This window comes from Crotalus tigris, unplaced genomic scaffold (genome assembly GCF_016545835.1).
Source record: "Crotalus tigris isolate CLP2741 ecotype Arizona unplaced genomic scaffold, ASM1654583v1 scf7180000017695.2238764, whole genome shotgun sequence".
In the NCBI taxonomy this organism is placed as follows: domain Eukaryota; kingdom Metazoa; phylum Chordata; class Lepidosauria; order Squamata; family Viperidae; genus Crotalus; species Crotalus tigris.
This window is the reverse complement of record NW_024096573.1, coordinates 1,430,235-1,446,128: the sequence shown is the minus strand read 5'-3', so window position 1 is coordinate 1,446,128 and position 15,894 is coordinate 1,430,235. Positions and strand designations below refer to the sequence as shown.

Sequence of the window (15,894 nt, the reverse complement as noted above, 5' to 3'; positions counted from 1 at the left end):
AAAAAACATAATATGATATATCATAACAGCAAACAGTTATGATTCTATAAAGATAGTCTTCAAGTTACAACAATTGAATCCAAAATTTCTGTTGCTAAATGAAATAGTTGCTAAGTGAGTTTTGCCCCATTTTATGTGAATCACTGCAGTTAGTAATATAGTTGTTAAGTGAATCTGGCTTCCCTGTTGACTTTGCTTGTCTGAAGGTAACAAAAGATAATCACATGACCCTGGGACACTGCAACCGTCATAAATATGAGTCAATTGATAAGCATCTGAATTTTGATCATGTGACTATAGAGATGCTGCAATGGTCGTAAGTCTGAAAAATGGCCATAAGTCACTTTTTTCAGTACTGTTGTAACTTTGAATGGTCACTAAATGAACTGTTGTAAGTTGAGGACTACATGTACTTATCTAGTACACATATCATTCAAGTATACATATATTTCTAATACATTTATATAACTATCACGTTTTTAACCTACTGTATTTTGTAAAAATAAGTCCCATGTTTTATTATATTTGTCTATACAAGTCTTATAGGCGCTCCTTTCATAGGTGGCAAGTGCAATCAGGTCTTCAGTCCATTGAGTGTATGGGGCCATATGTTTATCTTTCCAGTGCTGCAGTAGCAGTCTTTTGGGCACAATAAGGCTACAGACAATCCATTTAAACCCATTTTCAACCCAATTATTACCTGGTTGGCAAATTCCATGTTCTAGGTATGTAGCTTAAGAGAATATTATTCTCTGGATTTTTTAGATTTTGTCTCTGTGCTCAAGTCACTAAGACTTTGAGAAAAACTCAGATTTTGAAAGAGACTTGCTTTCTACTGCTCCAGAGGGCTGAACTAGAATTAATGAGTGGAAATTGCAACATTAGGGAAACTTCAAGCAAGAGCTGTTAGATTATGGAACAGAGCACTCCAGGGAGGACCTGTTTAAGCAAAAACTGGACAGCCATGCATTAAGGATGCTGTGGTTGCAAGTTCCCTGCAGTGAACATAATTCTATCTTGCAGGCTTTCATAACATGCTGCATTGTCCGTAGAAATTTACAGCATAGAGAACATTGTTTCCAAAAGTCTTACAAGCTATTGTTTATTTGAAAATTCATTGTATCACAGTATATGTTACTTATTAGTCCAGTCTTTCCCAATCTCATAGTCTCCGGATGTATGACTACAACTCGCATCACCCAGTGCTATTTGGATATATTGCCTGGAAGAGTGACAGTTGTAGTCTGAGTGAGTTTCATCCTTCATTCCCACATTTAGTCAGAACTGTAAGTAGGAAACAGTGTGGACTGATGAAGCAATATTAGTATTGACATAGTCATTCTTTGTATTTAAAGCCTAGAACAATCAGAAACAAATATTTTTCTAAGGACTGATTGAGATATGCACAATATGTATTGTCTTGTTTGGCCATATTTGTATTGAGATGATAGTAGAGGCTTTGAAATTAGATTTTTTTTTTCTTAATAAAATGAACTTTAATGAAGTATTCAGAAGAATAGGTCAGGCTGAACATTGGATAAGTCACGTGGTGCTACAAGCTCTACAAAGACCCTATTGTGGATTGTCTTCTGTCTTCCGAAATGCTGTAGAAATGCCTTAAATTGTACTCTTAATAGTCCTATACATTTGTAAGGCAGTTAGTTAGCATTGTCTGGTTCCATCCATGAGCTCTTTCAACTTCCAGTACAAGTCATAAACCAGTCTATACTTTGTGCAATGGACAGAGATTTAAAAATCAAAAGAAACTCTGAACTCTATAACTGCAAGAAGAACTTTAGAATAAAAGAAGCTGTGAGTCAGGATTGTGGGCACAGAATTGTTAATGCAGAATGTTAACTAAAAATAATAAAAAAGCAGGATTGCTCCCATTGTACACACTCAGTGTATGTGTGGCCAAGTCTCTCCTGCACGTGAGAATTAATGGACTATATTAAGAGTCAGTAGAAGACAGAACATCTGTTTTATAATAATCTGCTAAATAGATGACAAGGGGTTGAAAGGCAAGTTATCCATTTGTTGATCTTAGTCTTCCTTTCAAAACCATTAAGGGATATGTACTTAGTAACACCACCAGTAAAGAATCCTTTTACCCTAACAAAGCTGTCATATACTTGAAAGTTAAATAATGTAAAAACGTGCTTTCACCACATTTTGGTATGTACTAATGGGTACTTTGGAACATAATTCTAATTTTGTCTACATCAGCCTTCTCTAGCTTAGCACCCATCAAATGTATTGAGGCTGCAGCTCTCATTACCTGCTTGCTGGGAATTCTAGGAGTTGTAGGGTAGGGAAAGCCTGGACAATATTATTTGGGAGAGATGGTTTAGAACTTTAGATGTTTCCCCAAACCAACTAAGAGATACTACTTAGCTGGTCAAATGTAGCTATTTGGGAGTTGAAAGGAATGTACAGCCACATATCTTTCTTCCATATTTAAAATATCTATTTGATATTTTATCTGTGTGATAAATGGTAAGGAATAAATTGAAAAATAGGATTCATGTGATGGTTTGTGCTAAAAGACATCAATAACAAGGACATGGAAGTTATCTGAAGCAGAATGAAAATAATGATATCATAGAGTGTCCCAAAAGTACATGGAATTATGCTAATAAGAAGCATGAAAAAGAATGCTTTTTGGAATGATGAAGTAAAAGAGGCTGTGGATGATGAAAAATTTCATATAAGAGAACAACTGCTGAATTAAAAAAAAATAAGAATGAGAAAAAGGTAAGTCTGAACACAATCAGCATTTTTCAAAGCAAATTGTATTTTAGTTAAGATCTTTCCAATGTCTACAGTATTACTTTGACCTGGGAAATTGCACAGCATTTTTATGATCTGTCTGTACTACGGTTATCTACTCCAAATGTAATTTCTAATTCACTTTCTAACAGGTCACCATTGTTGGGATTTTAGCTATGTAGCTATAGTTCATGTTGGTGCCTGAATTTCCAAATACATTATTGTATTTTATCAGTAAATGATGAAAATCCTAGCTACATGTTCTAATCAAAGTTTTAAGTCCAGATTTAAACTGATAAGAATCAGCCAAGGATCCTGACAAATTGATTCTTAATGAGAATTATAGTCTATGATTTTTTTTCTCCTTTATTATTTTTTCTACATTTGTTTGGACCTCTCTTACTTTTATACAGTTGACAGTATTTGCAAATATGTGGTTGAAAAATTACCAACACTTTGAATTAATTTAAAAGACACATGTGGTTGTATGTTTTTATCAATCAGTTGCTACAATTGGCATTCTGTATACAATATTGTTAAGAAAGCATAATTTAACTTTACGTTAAAATGTTTAATATTAATTTTGGAAACAGTTTTAGTAACAGTTTACCTTGGTCACTTAAATTCTCTACATATAAATTAATATAAGAAACATCATCATACCAGCTTGTTACAGTAGGTTTCTGGATGAACTTCTGCAACTCAATATTCCAGGTTAGTCAAGAATGCCGTTAGATTATATTTCTTGAGCAATGGACAAAGATATACAAGGATACTCAGAGTGTATACACTTAAAGCACTTGAAAGACCTTATCACTTGGTTTTTGATTGCAATCTTATTTGTTATATGTGTTGATCAATCTGTCTCTCCATCCATCCATTCATTTTCTACCTATTGTGATCAATATGTATTGTAAATTAGTAATATTACTTTTATAGAATTAACTCTTTGTCTAATTTGGACCTGTGACATAAGTATCTGATATCCTTTTTTATTCAAATGACATAATTAAGTAATGAAATAAGTCCTTATTCTTCTAAGAAATTATTCCAAATATCCATGAGTAATGATTTAATGCAATAATTTTCATTCTTTTCCAAAGATACATAGCAGCAACTGATCATGAGCCAACTGATGCACGAAAATCATTTCCTTGTTTTGATGAACCTAACAAAAAAGCAACATATACGATATCTATTACTCATGAACATGACTATGAAGCCATATCAAACATGCCAGTGGAGGTATGTATTTAGACTGTTTCTTGTTGTTTTTTTTAATATCTGTCTGTCTATCTAACTGCTAACATATCCTGCAACTTGGATCAATATGTTAGTATACTTTTTCCCAATCTGATTCATTTATATGTATGTAAACACTTTCCCCAGGGAACTAATCAGACTACAATTTGTGCATACATGCTGTCTGCGTGTGGGTACATGTGGGGCTCTAATCATAAGTGTTGTGTCTCTGTGAGAGCATTTATGTTTTCCTTCTGTTGCTTTTCTGTGCTTATGTATATACATATACAATAAGAGGTAGAAGGTGGGTTACACATTTTCACTCTGCTTCATGAGACTTGAATATTTTAAAGGGGAAGAGATTGGCAGCATTCTGAATCACTGTCCAATTGCCTTTCCCAGAGGATTTTGGAGAAAATCTTCCCAGAATATTTTTTCCCCTTCAGATTCCCTAACTCAATGTTTCTTAAGCTGGCCACCTTTAAGATGTATGGACTTCAACTCCCAGAATTCCCTAACCAGCTTTGGCTGGCTGGGAAATTAAGATTCCATGCATCTTAAAGGTGCTCATGCTAAGAAATGCTGCCCTAGGCATTTTAGATCCAATGGCTACTTTCAAATTTGATATTTCTTTTCTTGGCTTTTCCCACAGCCAATTTCAACCTCTCTGTGTACAGTTTTCAAAGAATTGTCACACTGTGTGTTGTTTCCTTCCAACATTCTAATGTGTTGAAAAGAATAGAATAAGAATGACACAATATCTTTTTCATATTAGTACTAAGGCACAATTTCCTCTGAATAATGCAATCTCTGGAAATGCCATAGTGTAAAAAGGTAGGATCCAAGGCATAACTGTGAGTGACTATATGTAGTTTATTTATTTCAGTTGTATTATTTCAGTTATATACTTATGCATACAGATTGTGTGTTGCATTGTGGCCAGTTCACTCTTGCTGTATAGCTTCCAGATTTCCTCTTCTCAATAAGTATCAATGGGTATTTCTGGTATAATCTTCTATGAATAGGGAGGAATATTTCTTCCTCTTTCTTGCACACAAAAACACCTATTCAATATCATCAAAAGAGGTGCTTACTTTAATGCCTTGAGTGACTATTTGCCTGGAAATAAGGCCAATTGAGCTTAATGGAATGTGCTTATCAGCAGGCATGCTTAAGTAATTGTGGTTGCACTCCATAACCTATTTCTAGAAACAAAAAAGTTATGGTTTGCATATAGAACTTTTATTTTTAAAATAATGAAATGAAGTTACTTGGAAGACTTGATTCAATTTCTGGTAAGCTGGATATTTCCTAATAACTTTTGGAAATTGCCTATTAACCATCTTCAGACTATTAAAGATCTTTGAAATGACAAATTTGAAAAGTCTTCATTCGGGTGACTTTATCTGCAATTCTAAACAAAAGAAAGATAAGATATAAAGCTTATAAAGATTTAAGCTTAAATTAAAATTTTGAAATAAACAACAAAAAGCTAAGTAAGGTTTTGATCTAAGAAAAGTTATAAAAGGATTAAGAATCCGGATAATTTGGAATATTCATTTTTAATATAAGATTTTAGAATTAACTTTAAAAAATAAACAACCTTCTGTGGGAAACATATTTGTTTTGGCTATCCTGGATGTTGCAAGTCATAACAAAAGATAAGCGATGATTTTAGAAACTAGATAGTAGAGGGGACTAAAGACTTAAGCAGGATAAAAAAAAGGACAAGCCTTTTCTTGATATTAATTGATGCTGGATCTTATAATATGACACAAAATGTTATAACTTGGAAATATTTACTGAGGTCTTTGAAGAATCCAAACAGAAATTAGTAATTACAATATCGACACAATCTACTTTTGTGGATAGACTATGCCGAAAAGATGTAATGAAGAATTGAGAGAAGTGGAATACATTTTATCTGACAAGACAGAGAAAGTACAGAATACTGAAATACAAAGGACAGGCCAAGAGAATCCTTTGGAAAAGATACTTTACTGGATATACAACAGAAACTGGCTGAAGTTTTTACTGGATTTACAAAAGAGACTTGTTAAAGCCTTGATGAAGTCCATGTGACAGAATAAAGACAAGTAAAATTCTACAACAATATTTGATTGACTTAAAGTTTCAATCTGTTGAAGTAAATTACTGGTTAGTAGTAAAGGAAGGAATATACAGTTGGTTTATTGATCAAGGTTAAAATAAGACTTCCTTCCTTCCTTCCTTCCTTCCTTCTTTCCTTCCTTCCTTCCTTAGAGATGTGGGTCTATACATATGTTGTTCATAGTATATTAAGGTGTGTGTCATATATGTGTTTTACTTTGAGAGCGGGCAACTAAATTTCATTTTTGATGTGTGCCATTGTGCCCACAGTATAAAAATGACAATAAAGCTTATCTTATCTTATCTTATCTTATCTTATCTTATCTTATCTTATCTTATCTTATCTTATCTTATCTTATCTTATCTTATCTTATCTTATCTTTCTTCCTCATAGTCCTGGGAATCATTTATGGTAGGGGTATCAGACTGCTGGCCCGCGGGCCGGACACATCATGTGGAAGCCACGCCCACCCCATTGCTGGCAATGGCAAATCAGTCCTGATACGTTGCGCGACGTCACATGACGTCGCGAGTTTCACATGTCTGATTTATGGCCTTTTTACTGACTTTATGATTGAAAACTTTATGTTTTATGGATTGCTTATAAATAAGGAATGAGATATGTGATAAAGATATATCTGTTTAACTCTATAGTGGGTGAAGAGTTATTAATTTGTTTATACGTGTGATGAAGGTTGCAAGTAATTTCTTTATATTTTTTCTTTCTTTTTCTTTTTTGCGCATTTTTTATTCTTGCTTTTCATTCTCTTTCTTTTTCTCTAAGTTTAGTTTGCATTAGTTTTAACTATGGCAATTAAATTTCTTAATAAAAATTATATTCAGAAGAGAAAAATTCTTGCAAGATAGTAAGAGCAATTATGTAGGAAAATTCTGCTCAGCAATATTCTAACAACAAAAAAGATAATTTTGGTAAGGCTCACCATAAATGGGATGCAGAAATCTAGAGGACAACAAGATGACAACAAATAGATACAGAAAATTGAATTAGATGTAGTTCTACAGTATAAGAACATTAACAATGAAAAATATTGAGTTTCTTGATTTCATTCTGTAAATAAATGAATCCTAACAGTTATTTACTTTACAGAAATACTTAATTTGTAATTTATTTTTTCCACTCTTTTATTCTCCAGAAAACAATTTCATTAGATAACAAATGGACAAAGACAATATTCAAGAAATCTGTCCCAATGAGTACTTACTTGGTAGCCTGGGCTGTGCACCAGTTTAAATATGAAGAAAGAATTTCATCTCGTGGAATTCCAGTAAGTTCTATGTTGGTTGTTTTTGCAATCTTTCTCAAGGACATTTTGCTTTGCAAAACCAAAAGCAAACAATAGTTTTACCAAAAGTCATATCCTAAGTAATTTTCCCATGCCTGGTTTCCTCTGTCTGCAAAAAGAGATCATATCGTTTTCTGCTAAATTGTTCTATTTCACAAAGATCTCTTACATCATGTTGTAAAGCTTTAGTAAAGACTTTGTAGTTTTGAAGCTTGCCTTTCTTCTAATTATGTAACTATGCTACATTTTGAGAAGATACTTGAAGCTATTTTTTTTAATCTAAGGATCTGAATGAAATAATGTATTGTTACATTGTTTCACAATAATGTCAAATAAAACTTCAACTAAATATAACACATTGTGGAGAATGTCCTAATAGTCATCTACCAGCCTTGAAAAGAAGCCACTCCCTTCTGGGAACCACCAAGCACACTACAGCCTATAGATATGTGTGGTGATCTGACACAGCAGATGGCAGCATTTAGACAGGTTTGACAAATCATCACCCCCTACCTACCCCCATCCCCCACTTCCACTAAGCAGACTCTGCCCTGCTTATTATTTGGATGGAGAAAGCAATAAGAAAGTCTAGCCAAGATTGAAAAAATGAGAAATATCTTAGAAGAAGGCAAAAACTATACAGGGATGTGCTCCTGGGAGCAACTGCGCTCTACTCAAAGGGATATTTATTTTAAATGCTTTGCATCTTTTCCAAAGGAGAACCAAGTCCTCATTTTAGCCTAAAAAATTCTGTATGACTGAGGTCCAGATATTTTCATGACACCTCCCTCCCCTTGAGAAACAAAGCTTCTCCCTGATGACATCTGCAGCCTTCCAAAAGAGAGCTACAATGGAATTCTTTGATGGGATCTTCAAGTTATTGTTTGCTTTCATGTGGATTAAGCTTAGTTACAATAATAAGGTTATTGTTGCTAATATTTTATTATCCAACTAATATTGTTGCTTGTTTTTTTAGAATAGAATATAGAATATTCTTTATTGGTCAAGTGTGATTGGACACACAAGGAATTTGTCTCCAGTGCAATAAGCTTTCAGTGTACATATAAACAACAAAGTGATAATCATAAATCATAAGATACAATCATAAATGATAAGATACAAACAACAAAGTGATAAATCATAAGATAACAATAGGAGAAAGTAATAGGAAAGATGATAATAGGATAGATAATAGACTTAATAGGACAATATTAATATTCATACAGACATAATAGAATACTTTTAAATTGGGTTTTATTTACTTTTGTTTTTATTTACTATATATTACAAGCCACCACAAGTTAGTATGAATTGGTAGCATACCTTTTGCTATTTCTAGTAGATGGCAATTACAAGTTTATTTGTCAAGGCTGTGATGGTTGCCATTTGGATGAAAAGATAAACAGTACCTTCCCTTTCAAATCAAATTTGATTCCATGTGACTTCATGCTATTGCTTAAAAGTTTGGGATCTCCTAATAGATATGTGTACAAGTGATGCATGCTGGTCATAGAAATGATAGAATAAGAGAGTTGGAAGAGAACTTGGAAGTCTTCTAGTCCGTTCCCTGCTTGAGCAGAAAACCCTATGCCATTCCAGACAAATGGCTGTCTTATCTCTTCTTAAAAAGAAGCACCCACAACTTCTGGAAGCAAACCGTTCCACTGATTAATTGTTCTCACTATTTGGAAATTTCTCCTTAATACCAGGTTGGATTTCTCTTTAATAATCTTCCCTCTGTTATTTCTTGTCCTGCTCTTAGGTGGTATGGCGAATAGATTGACCCCCCTCTTCTCTGTGACAGCCCCTCGAGTATTGTATATCATGTCATCCCTAGTCCTTCTCTTCACTAGATTAGACATACCTAGTTCTTCCATACTCTTTTTGCTTTTCATGTGGCAGATGAAAAATTGGCTAGAAACGAATCAGATTTCAGTGAAATAATAGGATAAACTTCCTAATATGTGACCTTACTTTGGAAGCTCTTTCAATATTAAAATAAAGACTATATAGAATGAAGCAGTTAAGATGATCCCCATAATCCTTTTCGCTTCCTTGATTCTTTACTCAAGACTATATTGAGCAAACATTTGCTATCTGAGACTATGTTTTCAGTTCAGTTCAGATCCACAGTTCTGAATCCAAATAAGCCCCACATTGTATTTTAAAGAATCTTGTTCTAGTAAATTACTCTAGTGCTTTGATATTGTATCTTACCAAATGTTGGCAGACAGTTCTTCATATTGTCAAAAGCAAGAATATACAATATTTGCAGCATTGACATTGGCTTTTTTTCCTTTAATGAAAATTATATTAACAGAAAAAAAATTATGCTGTATCTGAAGGCATGAAAGAACTCTCACAGTATCCAAAACATTTTGAACTTTACATAGAACTTTATATGATCTAGGGATATCTTGATATATTTTATGCTTGTACTAAATGCAAAATGTTGAGAACATAAGTTAATAAATAATCCACAAAGATAATTTTTATGAAAGTCCAAATTAGAAGAAGTAACCTGAACAAATGTGATATTATCTTTCTGATAATATCTTCTACATTGTTTTACAGCTACGCGTTTATGCCCAACCGCAGCAGATAAACACAGCCATCTATGCAGCAAATGTAACCAAGGTTGTATTTGATTACTTTGAAAACTATTTCAACATGAACTATTCTCTTCCAAAACTGGGTAAATTTCTATTCTTCCTTTTTAATGAATGTTAAATGTTTCTGGGTATGGTTCACACTTATTGTACGACATTGCCATGCTTTGGAAAATAATTTAAAATTGCAGTGTCAACAACTAATTGAGAAAGCTTATCATATCTCAATTGAATTGGATAGAATCTTCTTTAAGCAAGAATTTATAAGATTTTTAACATATTTTACGCGTTTGTGTAGATATTTTTATTTATAATTTTGTGACCATTCAATAAAGCACACTTTAGAAGTACTTTCAATAAATAAAATGGTTATTTTGAGAATGAAATAAGTGTTATCAAGTGCTGAATTAATTGTGATAGATATAAATATAATGGAACTAGACATTTATATCAGCTACCTGTTGAGAAACCCATGCTGAATAACAATAAACAAGAAATGGGGGTGTCAAGCTTTTTGGATCCAAAATTCTTGCTTTAAGCTTGTCAATCTGAGAAGCAGATTGATTTCTAAGCTGGAGCAGGTGGCAATATTGTATGCCATGCAAAGATTGTAGAGGTCCATCTCTTTCATTTGAACTAATACTGATTGTCTGCTATAAAGACATGCTCTAACATGTCATGATGAATAGAATCAGATATGGTTCATTATATGTGGATTTAGTTCATTAATTTATCAATAAATATTTCTGAGCCCCATTATCAAATCACTTTTCAATCTATAAAAATTGGTCTGGCTGAAGCAGTGAAAATTATTACTGTGTGTAGTGAAAGGTGGACAGATTGCCTGCTTACCACATATAGTACTCACAAATGAAGGCAAAATGTACGTCCCAAGAAATTTTGCAGGATCCAGTTTAGGTCGGTCATGGGACCAGAGGTTTAGTCTCTACCGGAAGAGGGAAGTTTCCTGCGGATGGGCTTCAGCACAAGTCCAAAAGTTCAGAAGACTAAACCTTTCTGATCCCAGTGACCAACCCAGATTGGATCCTGCAACACATAATACTACATTCAAAGCTGTGAATTTGATTGCAAAACACCGTTTCTCTATAGATAATGTACATTTTGCATCTCCCTTTTTGTATAATTAACTAATATGATTAAACAATTTACTAACAGTGATTTTCATCCCTTTTAATATGAAATTTACAATAATACCATGGAATGATTCACTTTCATTAAAGATGTAAGAGGTCCCATTGCTTGTTCTATGTTATATTTGCTCATGTGACATGTACGCTTCAGTTTAGGGTGAGGGTACTCAGCTTAGGTACAATGCTAAACACATATTGCCTGAATGAATTAATAACATTAGAGGTTAAGTTCATTATCAGTCTTGTCCTTTCATATGTATTTCTGGATTTCTGTGAAAGCAGATTTCTGAGATTTTGGTATGGATAGCTATAACAAACAGCCTTGCTATTTCTCACTTCGCTTGGTTAAAAAAAAATCTATGCAGACAAATCTCTTTTTTGAGATTCACATCTGAAAAACAATATATGTTTCTAAAACCTGTATCTAAAAAGCAATAGCTTAGCTTTAAATAGCTTGGACGAGCTATTTAAATGATCATTTACATTTTAAAATGACATCATTTAAATATTTGTTTAAGTTCTGCAGATTTAGAGAAAATTATATATAAAAGTTGTTGTATATTAGGGAAAACTATGAATGAAGATTTGTAATGGCAACTGGGAAATTACCCTAATGATTCGGACAGTAAAATGGATTAATTTTATACTGATCGTTATCATTGTCCTTATCTTCATTATAATATATAAATTGTTATAATTATATCATCGTTATCTTCTTTTATTGCCTCTCATGCTCTCTGTTCTTGTTGAACACATTCTACTTAAATCTCATTCAGTGATTGAGAAGATGAATAGATTGATGGACACATTTGTGGAGGGGTACCATATTTGATACATCAGTTGCAAGCTTTCAGTTATGTTCTCACCCTTAAATCTGTAGGCTTTCTTGAATGTTATGGAGGGTGGTGTCTAGTTGCTTGATGGAAAAGTAAACTGGAAGAGAATAGAATTGATTCATAAGTATTATCCTATCATACCTGGCACTGAGTTTTTGTGTTGGAAGCATACAAACACGCGTTATCAGATTGCTGAGAGCCAGTGGTGTGGTGACTGGAGGGAAATGAGAGTTTGAACACCTAAGTAAACATCTCTCTTGTTTCATTTAGACAAAATAGCAATTCCAGATTTTGGCACTGGGGCCATGGAGAATTGGGGACTGATCACTTATAGAGAAACTAATCTCCTTTATGATTCAGGAGAATCTGCTGCTTCAAACAAACAAAGAGTGGCAGCTGTGGTTGCCCATGAACTTGTTCATCAGGTATAGTTTGTTTGTTTGTTTATTAATTAAATTTCCATGCCACCCATCTCATTATGCAAAGTGCATCCGGCAAGAAGCTAAAGTACATTATTATATTCAAGGAAATTATAATGTGCTTATCCTATAAATAATTTTTGACAGGATTTTATCTGTTTCCTTCTGAATGATAAAATAATTAGGTTAATTTGATGTTTTGGATATATTTCATAAACAGATTTTATCTCATTCTTTATCAATATTTTATTTTTAAATGGGGCTTTATTGTTGGCAGTTGCTACAGCATAAAGCTGTAGCTATTCTTCAGTCTCTGTGTTATTCAGCATATATAAATCATGCTAAATTGTAAGAGTTGTGCTATTTATAAGGATTCTTTTCTCTTGTCCCTTCTTTTAACAAAGGAAGGTAAAATAAAAATGTGTGAAAAAAATTACACTGATTTCAACATTTCATCTTAGCGGCAGAATTTCTTTACCAAGATGGACAACTGCTTCCAACCAATATTTACAATACAAGCACTCATTAAAATTGCATCAAAATTAAAGTAAAATCTCACGTTTAACACTTGCCATTTTCAGATAAATATGTGTGCTTGGAGAGACCTCATTAGACTTTTAAAGGATAGCATTTATGATCCAGTGACAAACATTGTGTTTTCAAAATTATAGTCTCTTTTTATATTTTATCTGAAATATTTTTATCCACCTTTTGACAAAAAGCTTTCAAAGCAGGATATTTCAGCTAGAGGTTTATTATCATTTTTAAATGAAAATGCATTTCAAAAAGGCTGAATTGAGGTGTCAATATATGACTGAAAAGGAGTAGTTGTTTCCCAAACTGTTCTGACGATATCTTGAGTAGTTCAGTTGCTTTGAGTTATGATTGTGTTTTTTCAGACAAATCATTATTACAACTAGAGCTGCCAAGTTTCTCTTGGTAATATATATCTTCAATATATACTTATACAATATATATACTCCAAATACTGAAAATGGAAACGAAAAAAACCTGGGGCTCCTTATAGTTATAGTTAAGATAAAACAAGATGTTCATGAACATAGAAGGAAGTTATGCTGATTCCCAATATGATAAAAATTTATGCAAATGCAGTCAACATTTAGCAAAACTGGTTGGAATCAGGAAAACATAAAACTTTAATAATAAAGCACCATAATTATAGCTGCTCAACATATGGGCAAGTTAGGATGGTTTAGGTTGGTATTTGAGAAGAGAAAGCAAGAAATTTTCATTTCAAATGATAGAATTTTGCCCCCAAGAATATCCAGTTCTCAGTTATTACCCATCTAAATACAAAACTGAAGTTGGAAAAAACTGGATTTTTGAACTGCAGTTTATGTTGCCTTTGTGTTACTTTCCATCAAACTAAGAAAATCTCTTGCACAATATCTAAACACTCTGCTATGGATGATACATTTCTCTTTCTATTCACCTTTCCTAATGCTCTTTGCTTTTTTTTTTTACTTATTATAGTGGTTTGGAAATATTGTGACCATGGATTGGTGGGATGACTTATGGCTAAATGAAGGATTTGCCAGTTTCTTTGAGTTTATGGGTGTAAATGCTACAGAAGAAAAATGGCAAATGGTAAGAATTCTTATCTTTGTATAATTATAGAATATGAACAAAGGAAGTATTACTCATGTTTATGGACATTTTAGCCCAATAATTTTGTTAGAATAGAATAGAATAACGGAGTTGGAAGGGACCTTGGAGGTTATCTAGTCCAAAACCCTGTTTAGGCAGGAAACCCTATAGGATTTCAGTGAAATGGTTGTCCAATCTATTCTTAAAAACTTCCAGTGCTGGAACATTCACAACTTCTGGAGGCAAGTTGTTCCACTTTGTTTGAATTTTTTCCCAAAAATACAACGGGCTGCCTGAAATCAATTTTGAAGCACCTTTGGCCTAGGTGGTTCTAAAATGGCAGTTAGTTTGGATTCAGCAGGGTGAATCCCAGAATCCCATGTTCTGCTCCCCAACCACTGATTTCTAGTCTTTTTAAATGGTCTACAAGGAGAAAGCCTCAGAAAGGAAAGTAGCTCACGTTTACCAGAATTGGGTCCCTAATACAGGAAAATTAAGTCCTGAGTACTAATTGGTTCCAGTTTCCAAGACACGGCTTCAGGTCAAAATTGCATCAAAATAATTCAAAATTACTAGGGGAATGTGAGATTATGCGCCATACTTTTTCTGCAAAGTGTGATGTAACAATGAGAATGGTACCTCACTGATCATTATAATTTTTTTTTTATGCCAATAACTAACTTTCCATTCATCTATTGGTTTTTCATGTAACATTTTCATGCTTTTTGCATGAAAAACTGACAAGCTTAACATCAGATTAAACAACAAGGCTCCATCTTTATTTGGTATCTAAACTGCACTTTTTGGCTTTTCTCTTGTGAACTGCAGTAGGATCAGCCCTGGGGAGATTCCAGCAGTAATCAGCAAGCATGGAAGGACTCCATTTCCCCTGGTATCTTTTCTCCATGCTTGCAATATCTTGGTGGAATCTCTCCCCATCACTCTGCAAGAGGTTCCACTGTTGTAATCTGGAGCCCAGTAACTCTGCCTTACTCTTAGGCAATTCCAAATTCCTGACCAGGTCATTTAGTTCACTCTGTGAAATTAGATGTGGTTCAGGAGGAGCGTATGGTGGGCTAAAGATTCGACGGCCCCAGGTCAGCTGCATCCTGCTCATCGTCTTTATCATCATCTGAGTCTAGAGAGCAGGATTCTGGTGGATCTGGAATTGGCAAGTCCCCACCATGGGGTCCAGGACGCCGTGTGGATGGAATGCTTGGATATTCCACGGTCCACTTCTTCTTTCTTGAGATTCCTTTTGCAATTGGGGGAACCATGCAAAAATAGCAGTTGCTACTATGATTGGTGAGTTCCCTCAACACCATTGGGACTGCAAAAGGCATGGACTTTTTTTTCTTGTTTAGCCAATAATGCAGATAAGTTGCATATGTAATGCAACGATAATGAGTGGCCCAACTCTTATCCTGATCCCCTATTTTGCATCCAAAATATAGATAGTATGCCTTTTTTTTTTACCACTGCCATCATACTGCACTTTTGAGATGCAAATGGAACCGCGCCACAAATGTAGCAGAAGTTATCTGCATTGTTTACACAGTTTCGAGGCATCTTGGCTTCTAAGGAAAAATATCATACAACTGTTCCTTGGAAATGTGAGAGAATGACACTTTCACAAGCCACTAGATGTAACTGTATGGTGTGTAGATCTGACCAAGACAAATGTACCTTGGAATAAATTACAGTTAGATAATAATCTTTACTCTCAAAGTGAAGATAAATTTATACACAATGGTACAATGTGGTACCATTTTCATTGTTCTACCATACTTGTCAAGAAGTTACAAGGCATCATGATTATTAGACACCTCCCTCCCTTGTAGGCAAAT

At 33.9% G+C, this 15,894-nt stretch overlaps 1 protein-coding gene across 5 annotated transcripts in view; it reads left to right on the top strand.

Annotated features, from left to right (window-relative positions):
• LOC120305917 (glutamyl aminopeptidase) overlaps window positions 1-15,894 on the top strand; it is a 129,258-nt gene that overhangs the window by 80,846 nt on the left and 32,518 nt on the right. For all 5 annotated transcript variants that reach the window (XM_039338342.1, XM_039338340.1, XM_039338341.1 and 2 more), the window contains 5 exons: window positions 3,873-4,014; window positions 7,275-7,406; window positions 9,999-10,119; window positions 12,291-12,445; window positions 13,934-14,047. In XM_039338342.1, coding sequence (XP_039194276.1) covers window positions 3,873-4,014; window positions 7,275-7,406; window positions 9,999-10,119; window positions 12,291-12,445; window positions 13,934-14,047 — 664 coding nt within the window. The remainder of the gene's footprint in view (window positions 1-3,872; window positions 4,015-7,274; window positions 7,407-9,998; window positions 10,120-12,290; window positions 12,446-13,933; window positions 14,048-15,894) is intronic.